The sequence below is a fragment of the Pseudophryne corroboree genome, chromosome 2, assembly GCF_028390025.1.
Source record: "Pseudophryne corroboree isolate aPseCor3 chromosome 2, aPseCor3.hap2, whole genome shotgun sequence".
NCBI classification, from domain to species: Eukaryota; Metazoa; Chordata; class Amphibia; order Anura; family Myobatrachidae; genus Pseudophryne; species Pseudophryne corroboree.
In genome coordinates this window covers 222,046,489-222,065,703 of record NC_086445.1, presented here as the reverse complement: position 1 = coordinate 222,065,703, position 19,215 = coordinate 222,046,489, and the positions used below count along the sequence as shown (strand labels likewise).

Here is a 19,215-nt window from a genome sequence, read left to right as displayed (position 1 = left end):
TATCATTTACACAAGATCGCAAGACCATTTACAGTATATGAAGAACAGATATTTAAAAATTTACCAAAAGGATGTGCAAAAATGTATTCTTGCGCATGTATGTACTATATACTGTTTTATGAGCCTATTTTTGTGAGAAATAGCCAGAGTTCACAGGAAGGGCATGACTGATAAAGGCAGTGGTACTGTATCTGTGTGGGTCATTCCGAGTTGATCGCTCGCTAGCTACTTTTTGCAGCTGTGCAAACGCGCAGTCACCGCCCACTGGGGGGTGTATTTTAGCTTTGCAAATGTGCGAACGCCTGTGCAGCCGAGTGGTACAAAAACAGTTTGTACAGTTTCTGAGTAGGTCTGAACTTACTCAGCCGCTGTGATCACTTCAGCCTGTCTGGTCCCGGATTTGATGCCAGACACCCGCCCTGCAAACACTTGGACCTGCCTGCATTTTTCAAACCACTCCCTGAAAACGGTCAGTTGACACCCATAAACACCTTCTTCCTGTCAATCTTCTTCTTTGTTAAATCCATCGCCCAGCAACGATCCGCTTTGTACCCATACGACGCGCCTGCGCATTGTGGTTCATATGCATGCGCCGTAGTGACTGATCGCTGCGCTGCAAAAAACGGCAGCATGCGATCAGGTCGGAATGACCCCCTGTGTGCGGTGCATAGTCAGTTGGGTGCAGAAGGGTGAATCAGAACATTCTCTGCTAGACGCAAACTAAGGTGTACATTTCTGAAGAATCAGTTTTGCAGTCTATTGCTGTAAAAAAAATCCAGAATTTACTAAGCATCAATAGAAGTCCAACAGTGATGTCATTCATATATATTTTCTGTCTAAAACCCTGTTGGGTTACCTTTTTCTTAGAGAATCTGAGGTCAATCTCCAACGGGTTTAAATGACACAGACAGTGACGTGCGGTGGGGTGAGGCAGAGCCTTTCCTGTCATACTAATGTTTGCACCAGAGTTTTTACTGTATAAAGTATATGTAAAATACAAAGAATATGTTTGAAATATCTTTTTTGTATTATTCAAATAATTTTTATAGCCAAAACTCTGGAGTAAAAAGCCTATGGCAGGTGAAGCAGTGCCTCACCTTGCAATCGTTTCCGCACCTATCAGATCAAAACTCACCAAATTTCCAGGGGTTTATACTGCTGCACCTGTGTATAATGCCCAGATGTACCATTTGGCTCATATATTGCAATTAAAGCTGTCTCTGGTACTAGCTAGTGCCTCCTAAACCATTTAGCTCACCGCACGTCCCTGATCCCAGGGGGTATATAGAACACCCTAACGTGTTTCTCCATCCTTATAGTGCATCGGTTCATCAAGGGGTAAAGAAGGAGGCACAGTCTATCTAAATTGAAACACCCAACAGCCAATCAGCGTTATAATTGGTCAATTACAATTGCTATTTGCACCCTTATTGGTGTTAAGATTTACCCTTTGATTTTTAAGTTTGGTACATATGGGGTAACACAGTATTACCTGATGGTGTGATGCAAGTATAGATCTTTCTAACAACATACTGTATATACTGTACAGTGCATCCGGAAAGTATTCACAGCGCTTTACTTTTTCCACATTTTGTTATATTACAGCCTTATTCCATAATGGAATAAATTCATTTTTTACCTCAAATTTCTACACACAATACCCCATAATGACAATGTGACAAAAGGGTTGGTTTTTTTGAGATTTTTGCAAATTTATTAATATTAAAAAAACTTTGAAATCACATTATTATTATTATTATTATTATTATTATTATTAATATTATTATTATTACATTTTAATACTTATTATTTATTAAACAGAGGAGAACCTTCCAGAAGGACAACCATCTCTGCAGCAATCCACCAATCAGGCCTGTAGGTAGAGTGGCCAGTCAGAAGCCCCTCCTTAGTAAAAGCACATAACAGCCCGCCTGTAGTTTGTCAAAATGCACCTGAAGGGCTCTCAGACCACGAAGAGACAAATATTGAACTCTCTGTCCTGAATGCCAGGCGTCAGGTTTGGAGGAAACCAGGCACCGCTCATCACCAGGCCAATACCATCCCTACAGTGAAACATGGTGGTGGCAGCATCATGCTGTGGGGATGTTTTTCAGCAGCAGTAACTGGGAGACTAATCAGGATAGAGGGAAAGATGAATGCAGCAATGTACAGAGACATCCTGGATGAAAACCTGCTCCAGAGCGCTCTTGACCTCAGACTGGGGCGACAGTTCATCTTTCAGCAGGACATCGACCCTAAGCACACAGTCAAGATAGCAAAGGAGTGGTTTCAGGACAACTCTGTAACTGTCCTTGAGTGGCCCAGCCAGAGCCCAGACTTGAATCCGACTGAACATCTCTGGAGAGATCTGAAAGTGGCTGTGCACCGACTCTTTTCTTCCATACTGATGGAGATTGAGAGGTGTTGCAAAGAGGAATGGGCAAAACTGCCCAAAGATATGTGTGCCAAGCTTATGGCATTATATTCAAAAAGACTTGAGGCTGTAATTGCTGCTAACAAAGTATTGAGCAAAGGCTGTGAATACTTATGTACATGTGATTTCTTAGTTTTTTATTTTTAATAAAAACACTTTTTTGACGTTGTCATTATGGGGTATTGTGTGTAGAATTTTAAGGGATAAAATGAATTTATTCCATTTTGGAATAAGGCTGTAACATAACAAAATGTAGAAAAAGTGAAGTGCTGTGAATACTTTCCGCATGCACTGTAAGTTCTGTCTTAATTGCACCTGGAATTGTCTTGTGTTATTTCTCCTCTGTCCCTGCCAGATGTGCTGCTGCTCACGCTACATAGCGGAATCCGCCCTTGGTCCAAAGTTGGGTTTTTCCTTTGACTTTCCATCATATTTGCCTTTAGTAAGAACACAAACTTTACCCCTAATAGCAAAATTCTCCTGAAACTGGAACCATGTGCAAGTAGGAGGTCAGACTTTGTACAAATAGAATCTATTTTGGGCTGTATTTTTGTGAGTTTGCAAATGACTTAACATTTTTTTTATATATAACATTTAACATTTTGGCTTGAAAAAGATGTGCATTTTATATTTAAACATTTTTTATATTTTTTCATACAGATGGAGTATTCCTTCCAAAATCAAAAATTTTTGCAGCGCTGACTGAGATTGTGACAGCTTTACTTTCTGATGGTTCAAAAAAAACCTATAATGTTAGGGACCTGTCTGATGAGGTCCCTTTGACGATTGGTGGGCAGGCTCTTATATTGGTCAATTTATGCCAAGAACCTCAGATATGATGTAAAATTCAATATATAATTATTCTAATGGTTGTATGGTGCATCTGCTCTCTTGTACAGTACCTATGTTGTAGCACTAAGTGCCAGCAAGGTAGCACATCCCATTAGAAGTAGCTAGGGTGTGCAGTCCAGGCCCCCTCCCCCTAATTTGCACAAAAGTCAAAGTGCTCTATGCAAAGATGAGTAATTACAGTAGTGTTAGAAGCTACTTATTTTGTGTTAAGTTTGTTATATCCCTTTCACAATGAGGCCACAGGTCGAAGCTGGGGCTTCAGCTATACTTACCCCTTTCACACCGCTGCAGGGACCCGGGTCATCACCGCTCACACAGGATGCTTGGAGATTACGTCATCTACAAGCGCTCCCGAGCCAGCCAATCAGCAGGCTTTTAGGCATGACCCATGGCATAAATGACTTTCACACTGCAGCAGAACCGGCTTGTTCCAGCAATAACCTGGGTTCTTGGTGCTGTGTGAAAGGGGTATTATTCATCTATAAAGGCAACAGTTCCTGTGACACACCATCTAGACTGTGTGTCAGCTCAATACTCTTTACAGCTACTAATATGTTCTTGACCAAAAAAATACATTTAAAGAAAGAGCCCACACTGAAATGACATAATTCAATCTTTAAGCATAAGGTAAAAAAACAACAACAAAGAATCTGCAATTATTCTAACCATCTGCTATAAAACAGCATACGATTGACCTTGAATCACTTCCAATGTGCAAAAAGGTGCATTATGAGTCCAAGGTGGAGATGTCTCTGCCAACACCATTATCTGATCTTCATGCCTTTGTCCAGTATTTCATTAATAAAGTTTTGGGTTTTTTTTACCTGCCAGTGTAGTAACTTTATTATACAGTATATGTAATGTACTTTGTAAAACTCCATCATAAAAGCTCTTATTCTCATTTTGCGGTCTTTGTAGAACTAGTATACCACTGCAAAGTGCTTTATAAATGTTTTCAAAAATAACCAACTTTGTTTCTTCATAGTTTCTCTGTAGGAACAACGTCTCTATTCCTCTGGACCACTTGGAAAGATCTCCTCGTAGTAAGTGAGAAAATGTTCCACCACTTGGTTCTGATAAACCATATTGGCTGCAATGTTAGCAAACAGTTCTTTCTCAGGCCTCATCAGTGTTGGACCAAAGACAATGCCGACATTCTGAGTGGTCATGCGATTCATCTCGGAGTGTTCTCTGACTCTGTAGACAGAAGATAGGGATACAGTAAATGACAAATGGGATACCACAAAACCCGTATGTACAGTATAATGCATGTAATACCATATCTGCAGGTGACTTTATGAAGAGTATGTACATAGTAAATTACTGTAACCTAATTATCACAGAATCAGAATGCCACATCAAAGATAGTATAGTATATACTCTAAGGGTTGTTTAATGAATCTGGTGTTCTCCTGCAAATAAAGAGAGAGAATATCTACAGTAGGGCACTTTTAATCACAACTCAGTGCACTCTTGTGTAATAATATGAGTAAACACAAGTTTATCTGGGATCCTGTCAGGATCCCGGTGGTTGGTATCCCAACTGTCAAAAGTCCGACTCCAGAGTTCCGGTGCCGGCATCCTGAATAGGATCACAACGCCGGCACCGAGATCACAACAGCTGGGATTCCGATCAAGGAACTGCCGGGACAACAGAGAGGTAAGCCATGTAGGAGGTTGTTAAGTTTAGTCTGCGGGTGGAGGGTTAGGGTAAGGCTGTGGGAAGAGGGGGTTAGGTTTTCGCTGCGGGGATGGGGGGGGGGGGTAGGGTTAGGCACCCCCAGGGAGGGTTAGGATCAGGCTGGGGGTGGGGAGGGGAAATTAGGGTTAGGATGCAGTAAGGGTGAGTTAGGGGGTGAGGTGTAGCTTCAGGATTCTAAACAGCGGGATGCCAGGGTCAGTATTCTGACCGCCGGCGTCATGCCCTTATAGCAGAGATTCTCAAACGTGGTCCTCAGGACACCCCCAACAGACCAGGTGATAAATTCTGGTAATACGCTCATATTACAAAGTCCAAAAAGACTAATTCTACAGTACAGTCATCCAAGCTTGAAAAAGGAGATTGCCTCCGAAACGCGTTGCTTGGACGACATGGAAACCATTTGCTATTGATTGTGCTGCTGAATTCCCTACTCCACCTTCAAGAAAAAAAGCCTTTTGCGGTGGTGACTTTTTTGCCATACCGGGACCCTACTGCTTTTTCTAAAAAGCTTTTGCCCACCGCAAATCCTCCAGAGGGTGAGAGACCTGTTCTATTTGGGATCAGTACCAACTGTTGTATATAATATTTCACTTGCTGTTTAATTGTGTAATTATTTTTTACTAAAAAGTGAGTTTTATTCATAACACCTCTATATCATTATTCATCATTGTTATAAGGGCGCCTATGCACATATTTCATTTTTCTATTGGCAACAGTTGACCTAATTAGTACCTTGGGTCAATTTCATTTAACTATCTGTGCTGAGCCATGGATATACCTAATACCTGCTGGACCGTTGGGGTGCCTTGAGGACCGCATTGAGAACCTCTGATTTATAGTATTAATGTTTACTAGTGCATTAATTCTATAAACAGGAAAGCATGCAACTGTAATGGATTAGACTGGGACAAAATCATTTGATCAGACACCCAATCTCTCAATGTTCAACTTTTCATCTGCACTATGTCGTTTGCCCGGGAGTTCAAGGGCAAACACTGCCAATATAACTCATGGAGCATAGTGTGTACCCGGCTTTAGACGCGATATTGTAAATAGAATGGATTAGGCAACAGATTAGTGGTTTTGAGGTTACAGTTGCTACATAGTGACAATGCTAGAAACAGGAATTTGATACACTTAGCATTGTTAATCCTATTACTGCATAGTAACAATGTTTGATCCAGAAACTGTATACAACACCTTAATACTGAGGACTCCTTTTAATTCTACTATGATTAAAGTCCATTAAACACTGTGGCTGGAGCCCCGTCCCCCATGGTAAACTCAGGGTGTGTTCGCCATTTATCTAAATGGGTGAATATGAGCTAGGTGCCATATACTGTAAATGTACAGGGTTTAATGTGTTTTGACATGTTATGTGCAGTGCTCTATGCATGTTTGTAGGATTACATGTGCAAATGTATTTATATTTAATATGTGAATGTATTGTAAAAGGAAAAAATGCAATTACTCTGTATAGGACGGGAAAGGATTTGCTATCTTCTGTGACTAGGATATGGGATGCTAAACTGTCAATTCTTAGCAGGAGATTTGATGGATGTCAAGACCTTATGATGTTGGTCAGTGCACAGAGGGTAATGTGTCTGGAGTTGCAGCTTCCTGGGGGAAGGTGTTAATGAAGGAAAACTTCCTTGTGTGTCTCTATGTAAAGTGTCAAGAAGGTTTGGAATGGACATCTTCCTTCAAGATGACTGCTTTTTAATTTTGCAACAAACAGGAATGCGACTCACGCAGTCCCGTTCTCAGCCTGTTCTGGATTGAGCCCAGTGTCTCCAAGCTCCGCCCTCTGCAAGCTACCATTCAGGGCCTGGTCCATGTCAGTGACCAGTGGGGATCAATTGAAGCCAGCCAGGAGGTGTGTCGACACATACACAGCAGTAAGAAGTTCCAGGGCCGGTGGTAGGACCTGGCTGTTGCAGCAACATACACATGGAGCCATCTTTATCTTGGCCTTTAATAGGATTAACTGAGCCAGGGCAGTCAGACTTAATCCAGTGACGTGCGGTGGGGTGAGGCAGAGCCTTACCTGTCATACTAATGTTTGTGTTAAAGTTTGAACTGTATAAAGCACAGGTTCTCAAACTCGGTCCCCAGGACCCCACACGGTCCATGTTTTGCAGGTCACCTGTAGATTTTTAAAAAGTGACAGTTGGTGATACACAGTGCAGCTACTGGGTGACATGGAAAACGTGAACAGTGTGGGGTCCTGAGGACCGAGTTTGAGAACCACTGGTATAAAGTGTATAAAGTATATATATATATATATATATATATATATATATATATATATATATATATTCCATGAATGCAACCCGGCACTCTGCTGTCCCCGTTGGGGTATTCGCTCCAGTGCCCTCCTCGGGGTGTGCAGCCCCAATACAAACTGGAGGGTATAGGCGGCACTCAGAGTCTGACACACAGAGTTTAAAGACAAGCCATGTGTGTTTAATATCGACGTTTCGGGGGTTGAACCCCCTTCTTCAGGACACAGCAGTTGTTTGCTGTGTCCTGAAGAAGGGGGTTCGACCCCCGAAACGTCGATATTAAACACACATGGCTTGTCTTTAAACTCTGTGTGTCAGACTCTGAGTGCCGCCTATACCCTCCAGTTTATATATATATATATATATATATATATATATATATATATATATATATAAAGTGGGATCTCACTCAGTGCATGTCGTTCAAGATCTATGCACACCTGGAGCTACCGGCCCGGTGTGATTACATCTGCATGAGGTGTATGCGAACGGTTGCCCTGGAAGCCCAGGTAACTGATCTAGAGCAAACCGTTACGCGACTGAGGGAGATTCACAATCTCGAGCGAAGTTTAGACCGAACGGTGGAGGAGTTGCGGGAGGGGTCACTGGTAGAAGAGGATGATGATCAGGTAGCCAGCTGGGTCACAGTTAGAAGGAAGAAAAAGAGGGGGAGGCTCGACATCTCCGAACTATCAAATCCGAACAAATTTGCCCGACTGGACGAGGAATCGGGGGATGATAGTGAAGAAATGACGGTGCCGGAGGAGACTGCTATCTCTAGCATCCAGAGGAGCGGTCCCTCTGGCGCAGTTGGGATAAAAGATAGTGAGGTACCTAGTCAGATGGTGGTGGTAGGGGATTCTATCATCAGGAAGGCAGATAGGGCAATCTGCTACCGGGACCGTGATCGCCGTACAGTCTGTTGTCTCCCGGGTGCTCGGGTATGGCACATCGCGGACCGGGTAGATAGATTGTTGAGAGGGGCTGGGAAAGACCCGGCGGTCTTGGTGCACATTGGCACCAATGATAAAGTTAGCGGAAGGTGGGATATCCTTAAGAAAGACTATAGGGACTTAGGAAAGAAACTTAAGGCAAGGACATCTAAGGTAATATTCTCTGAAATATTACCCGTGCCATGCGCTAGTCCAGGGAGGCAGAGGGAGATTAGGGAGGTAAATGTGTGGCTTAGGGATTGGTGCAGGAAAGAGGGGTTTGTGTTCCTGGAACACTGGGTGGACTTCTCAGTCAGGCGTCATCTCTTTTGTCGTGACGGATTGCACCTGACTGAGGAGGGGGCAGCGGTACTGGGGGGAAGGATGGTTAGAAGGTTGGAGGAGATTTTAAACTAGAAGCCTGGGGGGAGGGTTTAGCTAGAAACTACGGGTCATGCAGTGAGAATAGTGGGGATGGCGGTAGTAAACGAAATTACAGGTCATCATTGCTACATTAGGTGAAAGATGTCCCTAACGCAAGGGAAAACACTTATCTTAGTTGTATGTATGTAAACGCTAGAAGCATTACTGGTAAAAAGGGCGAACTAGAAATACTTGCAGCAAGCAAACAGTATGATATTATAGGCATTACTGAAACTGGTGGGACGAATCTCATGATTGGACAGTCAATCTAGAGGGCTATACACTGTTTAGGAGAGACAGACTAAATAAAAAGGGTGGAGGGGTGTGTCTTTACGTAAAGCCGTTTTTAAAACCTGATATACGGGAAGATATTCAGGAGGGGACTGTAGACACTGTCGAGACATTATGGGTAGAAATTGCATCCGGGGGAAAAGGAATAAAAAAGTTAGTATTGGGTGTATGCTATAGGCCGCCTGGTATCAACGTATCTGATGAGGAATTGTTACTAAAGCAAATTGAAAGAGCAGCAGGAGTAGGAGACATAGTAGTGATGGGAGATTTTAACTATCCAGAGATAAACTGGAAAAACTATTCATGTGATACTGCTAGGGGCAATATGTTTTTAAACACACTTAATGATAACTACTTAGTTCAACTAATTGAGGAATCAACTAGGTACAATGTAATCTTAGACCTGGTATTAACAAACAATGGGGATTTGGTATCAGGTATTATAGTAGGGGAACCCATAGGAAACAGCGACCACAATATGGTCACATTCAATATCAGTTTTCATAAACAGCCCTATACTGGCTCAACTAGGACTCTAAACTTTAGCAAAGCGAATTTTGAAAAGATGAGGGTATTTTTCAGGGATATTAAATGGGAAGGTTTGTTTTTAGGAAAAATTACTACGGAGAAATGGGACTTACTAAAATTCCTGCTAGCTAAAAATACACTCAAATTTATTCCTACGAGCAGCAAAAAAAGGAATAAAAATGATAAACCGATGTGGCTTAACAAAAAGATAAAGGAACTTATGGGCAAGAAAAGGCGAGCATTTAAAAAATACAAATCTGACGGGGAAGCAGAGTCTTTTTAGCACTATAAGGAATGTAACAAAATTTGCAAAAAGGAAATAAGAGCGGCTAAAGTAGAAACTGAAAAACTAGTAGCAAAGGAAAGCAAAGCGAATCCAAAAAAAATCTTTAAATACATTAATAGCAAGAGATTAAAGAAGGAGAGTATAGGCCCTTTAAAAGACAAGTTGGGAGTCTTAAGCAAAAATGATAATGACATAGCGGACACACTAAATGAGTTTTTTTCAACAGTATTTACTAGAGAGGACCCAATTCAGGGACTAACACATAATCTCAATAATGAGAATATCCCACTGATAGGTACTTATTTATGCGAGGAAGTAGTCTGTAACCGATTAAAACATTTAAAGATTAATAAGTCACCAGGTCCCGATGGTATTCACCCAAGGGTTCTAATGGAGCTTCACTCTGAACTTGCAAAACCGCTATTTTTGATCTTTAAGGATTCAATAATATCAGGTATGGTTCCCAAAGACTGGCGTATAGCGGAATTAGTGCCTATATTCAAAAAGGGAAGTAAAGCTGAACCAGGTAATTATAGACCAGTTAGTCTTACATCTATAGTGGGGAAAGTATTGGAAGGTATTCTAAGAGATAGTATTCAGAAGTTCCTTGAAGTCAATAAGGTCATTAAAAGGAATCAACATGGGTTTATGAAGGACAGATCCTGTCAAACCAATTTACTTGGCTTTTATGAAACAGTAAGCGCAAACCTAGATCAGGGTAAAAAGGTGGATGTAATCTTTTTAGATTTTGCCAAAGCATTCGACACTGTACCACACATGAGACTTATCTACAAGCTACAAGAATCAGGGCTAGGAAGCACAATATGCACTTGGGTCAAAAACTGGTTAGATAATAGGGAGCAGCGCGTTGTGGTTAATGGATCTTTTTTTAACTTGGACTGAAGTGCTAAGTGGTGTGTCGCAAGGCTCAGTATTAGGACAGCTATTGTTCAATATTTTCATTAATGACCTAACAGAAGGTCTAGAGATCATGGTGTCAATTTTTGCAGATGATACCAAATTGTGTAAAGTTATAAATGCGGAGGGGGATGCGGAGTCGCTTCAGAATGACTTAGTTAAATTAGAAGCTTGGGCAGCGAAATGGAGAATGCGCTTCAATACAGACAAGTGTAAGGTAATGCACTGTGGTAACAAGAACAAAAATAACACCTACCTACTAAATGGGGTAAAATTAGGGGATTCTGTACTGGAAAAGGACTTAGGTGTCCTCATAGATAGCAAACTAAGCAGTAGTACCCAAAGTAGGACTGCAGCAAAGAAGGCTAATAAAATATTAGCATGCATAAAACGGGTAATTGATGCTAGGGACGAGAGTATTATACTCCCGTTATATAAATCACTTGTGAGGCCACACCTTGAATACTGTGTACAATTCTGGGCACCTTACTACAAAAAGGATATCCTGGAGCTAGAAAAGGTTCAAAGGCGGGCGACCAAACTAATTAAGGGTATGGAGACGCTGGAATACGAGGAAAGGCTTGCAAGACTAGGCATGTTTACACTGGAAAAGAGGAGATTAAGAGGGGACATGATCAACATTTACAAATATATAAGGGGACATTATACAGATCTTGCGCAGGACCTGTTTTTGGTTAGATCAACACAGAGAACTCGTGGACACTCGCTCAGGTTAGAGGAGAGGAGATTCCGCACAATACGGCGTAAAGGCTTTTTTACGGTAAGGACGATACGTGTTTGGAATTCCCTGCCTGAGGGAGTTGTAATGGCAGACTCAGTCAACACCTTTAAGAATGGGTTAGATAAATTCCTAATGGATAAGGATATGCAGGGTTACGGGGCATAGTCACGCACTATGGTTATTATAAAAAAGAGGGGTAAAACGTAACGGCAGTCATCAACTTCAGTCAAAATTTTCTACAAAATAATCGTGCATAGGAGACCACAAATAGGTTGAACTCGATGGACAATTGTCTTTTTTCAACCTTAGATACTATGTTACTATGTTACTATGTTATATGAAAAATACAAATAATTTGTTATAAGTATCTTCTTTGTATTAGTCTAATCATTGTTACAGCCAAAACTCTGGAGTAAAAAGTCTATGGCAGGTGAGGCAGTGCCTGTCTTTTCCGCACATCTCTGATCAAAACTCACCAAATGTCCAGGAGTTTATACTGCTGCACCTGTGTATAATGCCCAGATGTACCATTTGGCTCATATATTGCGTGTAAATCTGGCTCTGGTGCTAGCCAGTGCCTCCTGAGCCATTAAGCTCACCGCATATCCTGACTTAATCCCCTCATGTATTGTTCAGGGAGAACAATGTATTGTATTGCAGCTGAGAACAATAGATGAAGGGCTTATGCTAATAAACCATGGTGTGCCTAGGCACAGCAGAGAAGCCAAGATAAATGTGGCTCCATCTGTACCCACCCACTGAGCAGTGGGTGGAGTCAGTAACAGGCAGGTGGTTACTGGTGGTAAGAGGAAAACCCCTATTAGACCAGCTCCCGTGACACCCAAAACCAATCCGTGATTGCTTGGCATGGGCAGCAAGACGCATCTGGTCACATACGCCAACACTGCTATCCTATATATTGGTGATAATTAGATTCATTAATCAGACCTGTACCCTGGAGAAGTCAGTGTGACAAAATGCATTGTAGAGCAGTCGAGCAATGCATTAGATTATGCCTTCTCACTGCTCATTATACTGAATATAGAGGAAATAGAGGAGAGGATTTCCTGTGGGACAGTGGAGCACATAAGTCCACAAGTACCGGGCATGAGCTCAGTCAGAATGTCCACTAAGCTCTAGATAAGCTATTTTAACATTTTGATACTTATCAGTGTGGGAATTCAAGATTGTTTAATATTATTTTATCATCTGTGGTGTTTTCTTTCTTTTCCCTACTCCCACTCTAATAGTTTTATTCATAAGATACATGCCAGCAATAAGCAAAAAAAAAAAAAAAACAACTCCCATTAATTCAGGGAATTATCTGACTGTGTACTGAACACAAGAGAATTGAATATGTTTCCGCTACAAAGTCTGTGTTCAGAATCTGGTATTTGTTCCGAATTTCTGCAATGGAAGAGAAAAACCATTGCAGAAAGAGGCCTGTTTAAGCCACAAGGATAATCAAGATCAAATCTATATCATGTCATATAGTGGCAAAATGAGAAATGATTTTGGAGAGAAGACCACATTATTTTTTTTTATTTTGTTGCAGATATTTAGGACCTGATTCGGTAAGGATTGCAAATTCTGCTAAGCAGCAGAATTTGCAATCCTTTTGATCACATGCTGGGGGGCCACCCATCGCAGGGCAAGGACCCCCAGCATGCTATTTGCAATCGAACCTGAAGTAACCCCTTAGCGAGAAGGCCACAGTGGGAACCACTTGCATTCAGGGCCTCTACTGTGGTTGGGAAACCAAAGTGAGTAGGGAACTGAAATGGTATTATCTAAGCAAGATGTAATAGAAATTATTCTGGAGCCAGGAAAAAGGTTCCACGGTACACATTTGAGCAGAGAGGTAGCTAAGATCTAAACTTGTAGGTTGGCAGCTCTGATGCCTCTCTCCTTAGCAGACTTATAGCAAAATTAATCTCACCATCAGACATCGGATGGTCCAAATGAACTGAGAAAATTTGTACTGCAGAGTAAGAAGTGCTTTTGATAAGACCTCAAATCGGAGAGGTCTGAAATACAAAGAGCAGCCACAGCAATGCGTACCTTTTAACTGCATTCGCTTGGGCAGTCCATGAGATAAACAATGACTGCAAATTTTGTAAATCAGTGGTTACTTTCTTGAACAAAGCTGTATAGATTGCGGAGTAACATTTTATAAGTTCTAATGAGAATAACTTCCAAGTACTTGTGAGTCTCAACAGCTTTATAGTGACCCAAAAAGGGACAAATGGTCAATGTATAAACAACCAAGACAAACGTGAAATAGTTGCCACTATCTACAAAAACAAAACACCACAATGCATTTCATCATTCACAATGAGTTTTAGCACTTGTTGATAAATGGGCCCAGATATCTTGTAACAAGGTGGAGTTTATTTCTCCCTGCTTCAGGCTGTAAGCCATGTGAAAACTACATTTCTTTACACCCAAGAGGTATATTTAAAAAAAATGGAGGTGTTGCTCATACCAACCAATTAGATTCTAGTGATTATCTTCTAGAAGGTGCTAGATAAATTATAAGCAGAATCTGATTGGTTGCTATGGGAACATGTCCATTTTTGTAAACCTGCACATTAGTAAATATACCCTGTAGTGTTCATAACACCTCCACTTATCCTCTTTAGAAGGTTTGGTAACTCTTCCCCTAGTGTTTTACACAAGTCCTGGTGTTCTAAATGTGGCAAGGATCCTCAGGACATGGACTTCCCCCATTGAAGTCGGACAATTTGAAACATAATAAACCCTAAAAAATGATTGAGACTTGTTCCCCGTTAGTGGTAAATGTGTAATGTAGACAATAGGCTACAATAGATATAAAAGGGATATTCGGGTAACAAGAATAGATGAGCCAATTATACTGGAACATATTGGATAATGAATATACTGAAAACAGATAACCCAATTTCTATATTCAATAGTAGTGATGTGCTGGTAGAGCCATCAACATATTTATTAAAACCAGTCACTAGATACAGGTGCAATTCTAGAGGACTGGAAAAGAGCAAATGTAGTTCCACAGCACAAAAGTGGAAGCAAGGAAAAAGCAAGCAACTACTGACCAGTAAGCCATACATCAGTAGTAGGAAAAGTAATGGAAACACTATTAAAAGAAAGAGTAATGGAATATCTTAAATTAAACAATTTACAGAATGCAAAACAGCATAGATTTACTGCGGGGAGATCATGCCAAACAAATCTTATTGACTTTTTTGACTCCGTGACCAAAATAATAGATCAAGGGGGTAGGGAGGGGTGTAGATGTAGCATATCTAGACTAGTAAGGCATTTGACACTGTCCCACATCGCAGACAGCTAAATAAACTTGAGAGTGTGAGTCTGAATTATAGAACAGTTAAATGGATAAGAACCAGATTGCGGGATAGGAAACAAACCGTTGTAGTAAATGGAGTGCATTCTAAGGAGGGAAATGCTACCAGTGGAGTACCCCAGGGATCTGTACTTGGACCAGTGCTCTTTAATATCTTTGTTAGTGACATTGCAAATGATATTGAAGCCTTTTTGCAAATGACACAAAGATTTGCAACAGGGTAGACACACTAGAGGGTAAAACACATTATTGATGATCTAGGTAGACGTGAGAAATGGTCAAGAGCTGGAAACTACAGTTTAATGCAAAAAAATGCAAAATCATGCACTTGGGTCTCAAAAACCCAAAGACTAAATATAGTATCATGTAAATATAGTTGCCAAAGCGTTCGATACTGTACCACACATGAGACTTATCTACAAGCTACAAGAATCAGGGCTAGGAAGCACAATATGCACTTGGGTCAAAAACTGGTTAGATAATAGGGAGCAGCGCGTTGTGGTTAATGGATCTTTTTCAACTTGGACTGAAGTGCTAAGTGGTGTGCCGCAAGGCTCAGTATTAGGACCGCTATTGTTCAATATTTTCATTAACGACCTAACAGAAGGTCTAGAGAGCACGGTGTCAATTTTTGCAGATGATACGAAATTGTGTAAAGTTATAAATGCGGAGGGGGATGCTGAGTCGCTTCAGAATGACTTAGTTAAATTAGAAGCTTGGGCAGCAAAATGGAGAATGCGCTTCAATACAGACAAGTGTAAGGTAATGCACTGTGGTAACAAGAACAAAAATAACACCTACCTACTAAATGAGGTAAAATTAGGGGATTCTGTACTGGAAAAGGACTTAGGTGTCCTCATAGATAGCAAACTAAGCAGTAGTACCCAAAGTAGGACTGCAGCAAAGAAGGCCAATAAGATATTAGCATGCATAAAACGGGGAATTGATGCTAGGGACGAGAGTATTATACTCCCGTTATATAAATCACTTGTGAGGCCACACCTTGAATACTGTGTACAATTCTGGGCACCTTACTACAAAAAGGATATCCTGGAGCTAGAAAAGGTTCAAAGGCGGGCGACCAAACTAATTAAGGGTATGGAGACGCTGGAATACGAGGAAAGGCTTGCAGGACTAGGTATGTTTACACTGGAAAAGATGAGATTAAGAGGGGACATGATCAACATTTACAAATATATAAGGGGACAATATACAGATCTTGCGCAGGACCTGTTTTTGGTTAGATCAACACAGAGAACTCGTGGACACTCGCTCAGGTTAGAGGAGAGGAGATTCCACACAATACGGCGTAAAGGCTTTTTTACGGTAAGGATGATACGTGTTTGGAATTCCCTGCCTGAGGGAGTTGTAATGGCCAACTCAGTCAACACCTTTAAGAATGGGTTAGATAAATTCCTAATGGATAAGGATATCCAGGGTTACGGGGCATAGTCACGCAGTATGGTTATTATAAAAAAGAGGGGTTAATCGGAAAAAGAGGAGTTAATCGGAACGGCAGTCAGCAACTTCAGTCAAAATTTTATACAAAATAATTGTGCATAGGAGACCACAAATAGGTTGAACCTAATGGACAATTGTCTTTTTTCAACCTTAGATACTATGTTACTATGTTAGTATCAAGGGTACTATAATGGAAACTACTGAGGAGGAAAGGGATTTAGGAGTCACTATTTCAAGTGACTTAAAGGCAGGGAAGCAATGCAACAAAGCAATGAGGAAGGCAAGTCGGATGCTTGGTTGTATAGGGAGAGGAATCAGTAGCAGAAAAAAATAATTAATAATGTCACTGTATAGGTCATTGATAAGGCCTCATCTGTAATACTGTGTCCAGTTCTGGAGACCCTATCTTAAAAAGGATATAAATACAGTACATTAGAGAGCATACAAAGAAGGGCAACTAAAATGATGCATGGCCTACATCACAAAACTTACCTGGAAAGACTAAAAGATGTATAGTTTGGAGCAGAGACGGGAAATGGAGGGACATGACAGAAACTTTCAAATATACCAAAGGTTTTAACAAAGTCCAGGAGGGAAACATTCTTCAAAGGAAGAGAAGTATTTGAACTCGAGGACATACACTGAAAATGGAGGGAGGTAGGTTCAGGAAAAATTACTTCACAGAAAAGGGTAGCGGATAAGTGGAATAGCCTCCCATCAGAGGTGGTAAAGGCTAAGACAGTAGAGCAATTTAGACATGCGTGGGATAGGCAAATAAATATCCTTAAAGAACTAAGGTTCCAAAAGGGTTGAGATTGCCTCAAGGATAAAAAAGGGGCAGACTAGATGGGCCAAGTGGTTCTTATCTGCCATCAAATTCTATGTTTCTATTTTAATACCCTGTTCAGACTGCTACAATAACCCCTGGTTATCGCCAGGTCGACCTGGGTTGCGGCTCAGTCCAAAAGGGGCCAAGAAAAATATTCCGGTTTGAGCAATCCAACCTGGGTATCAACCAGTATTGGACACGGGACCGACCCAGGTCCCGATGACCCATGTCCTGCCGCATACCACCAAACTGGCTACCTGCAGCAGCGCTTGGAGATTACATAATCTCCAAGTGTCCACTATAAAGCCGGTTAGACCTGGGTCATGGAAGACCTGGGTTTGGTGTGAACAGCTGGAACTGGAAATAACCCGGGTCCAGCTGCTGGTGTTAAAGGGTTTGAGCAGGGTCGCTTCCAGGGTTGAAACAGTGTTCAAAATCCTGGGTCGGACCTGGGATTTTGATCTGAAAGGGGTATACAGTAAGTGAGTGTTTCTTTACCTGCTCTAATAGAAACAACTAAACAGCTGGTCAGTCCAGATGTTGGTGCCCATTACTCTGGTGAGGCACTTACAATTGTATAGACGCAGAAAGGCTGCGGCTGTAATTAAAATAAAAAAAGAGCAACATTCCTCCCTTATACAATTTTTTGCATGAGTAGCTACATTTAATGTAATGCATGTATGTAAATAATATTAATATTATACAGTTCATAGATTTAACATGTTGCTGTTAAAGTTGGTGACGGATATCGTTAGTGAGGCATGATAAGTATTTCCTCTGGAGAGCACAGAATAAAGTGGTTTGCCTGTAAGAGGCTGAGGCTCTTGTAAGATGCTCAGTCACTTCCTCGGTGAGTTTGTCAGGCACACAGATCCTGAATCATACAGGAGAACCTGGCCAGCAGAGAAGCATATGAGCAGCTGCTTTTCTTAACCCTAGAGAAATGAGATTTGTACATGGGCAGGCAGGAAGTGGACTAAAAATGACTCAATGCAAAAGATTAATCAGAATACCGAGAATGTAACTATTTCTTCACTCGCTTAATCTAATCTAAACTCATCTACCAAGGTGCTCAGCATGCAAATAACTGCACTCAGGCAGAAAGTGGACTCTCCATAGTAGCAGGTGCATTGTAACATTAGGCCATTGGGAGATTTCATCAGATAACTAGTAACAATTCCGGCAATTTCCTTCTTATATGGTTTAAATAAAGATGGGGGAAAACATGAAATGTCACAGTGAAACTTACCAAACACTATGGGCTGCCAGAGACTAGAAAACTAGTGAAAGACTAGCGAAAAGGGATACAAGACGTTTCATGTGCCCTATTAAAGAGTATAACACACAACAGTGCTGCTTTATTAGTTTAAGCAATCTTGTTAATCATTTTTAAAATTTCAAAGGACAGCATTTATTCTGCCTTCAATTTCTATAGCCAGCAGCTGAAAGGAGTGTGACGCTTTACACAAAATATAACTCATTTCATACTTATACTGTGTTTGTAATGGATGGTCTTCAGTATGCCGGCTGTCGGGATCCCGGCGCACAGTATACAGGCGCCGGAATCCCGACAGCCGGCATACCGACACTTATTCTCCCTCATGGGGGTCCACGACCCCCCTGGAGGGAGAATAAAATAGCGTGGCGCGCCACCGTGCCCGCAAGGGGCTCATTTGCGCTCGCCACACTGTCGGTAAGCCGGTGGTTGGGCTCCCGGCGCCGGTATGCTGGTCGTCGGGAGCCCGACCGCCGGCATACCATACTACACCTCGCTTTGCTTGCCACAGATTATATTCCCACTCGGTTGGTGGCGTGGACCCAGTGGGAATACATGCGGATGTTGGGATTCCGTATGTCGGTATTACATCAGCTGTAGGGATTACATGAAGGCAGAAAGCCTAAAGGTAGGCTACAGGGGAGTGGGAGAGTGAGAGTTATCTTAAAATCATAGTCAAGAGAAAAATGATGGTACATCAGCATAAATGTATATAACTAGAACCTTATTTCCCTGAACGCCCTAAATATCACAGTGCTGTAGTGAAGTATACCAAATCCTTATAAAGAAAGTCAAGCATATGACCCACAAAGATTACATTTTTGGCGGCATCCGGCTGCGAACATCCCTGAGAAATTACAGTAGCCAAACATTACTCATTTTCATGTGTAACCGTGGGGTGTGAGGGAAA

General features: G+C 41.4%; 1 protein-coding gene across 9 annotated transcripts in view; it reads right to left on the bottom strand.

Annotated features, from left to right (window-relative positions):
• Positions 1–3,886: 3,886 nt before the first annotated feature.
• ARHGAP9 (Rho GTPase activating protein 9) overlaps positions 3,887–19,215 on the bottom strand; it is a 281,901-nt gene continuing 266,572 nt past the window's right edge. For all 9 annotated transcript variants that reach the window (XM_063952370.1, XM_063952371.1, XM_063952372.1 and 6 more), the window contains one exon: positions 3,887–4,483. In XM_063952370.1, the coding sequence (XP_063808440.1) occupies positions 4,294–4,483 (190 nt within the window). In that variant the 3' untranslated portion in view covers positions 3,887–4,293. The remainder of the gene's footprint in view (positions 4,484–19,215) is intronic.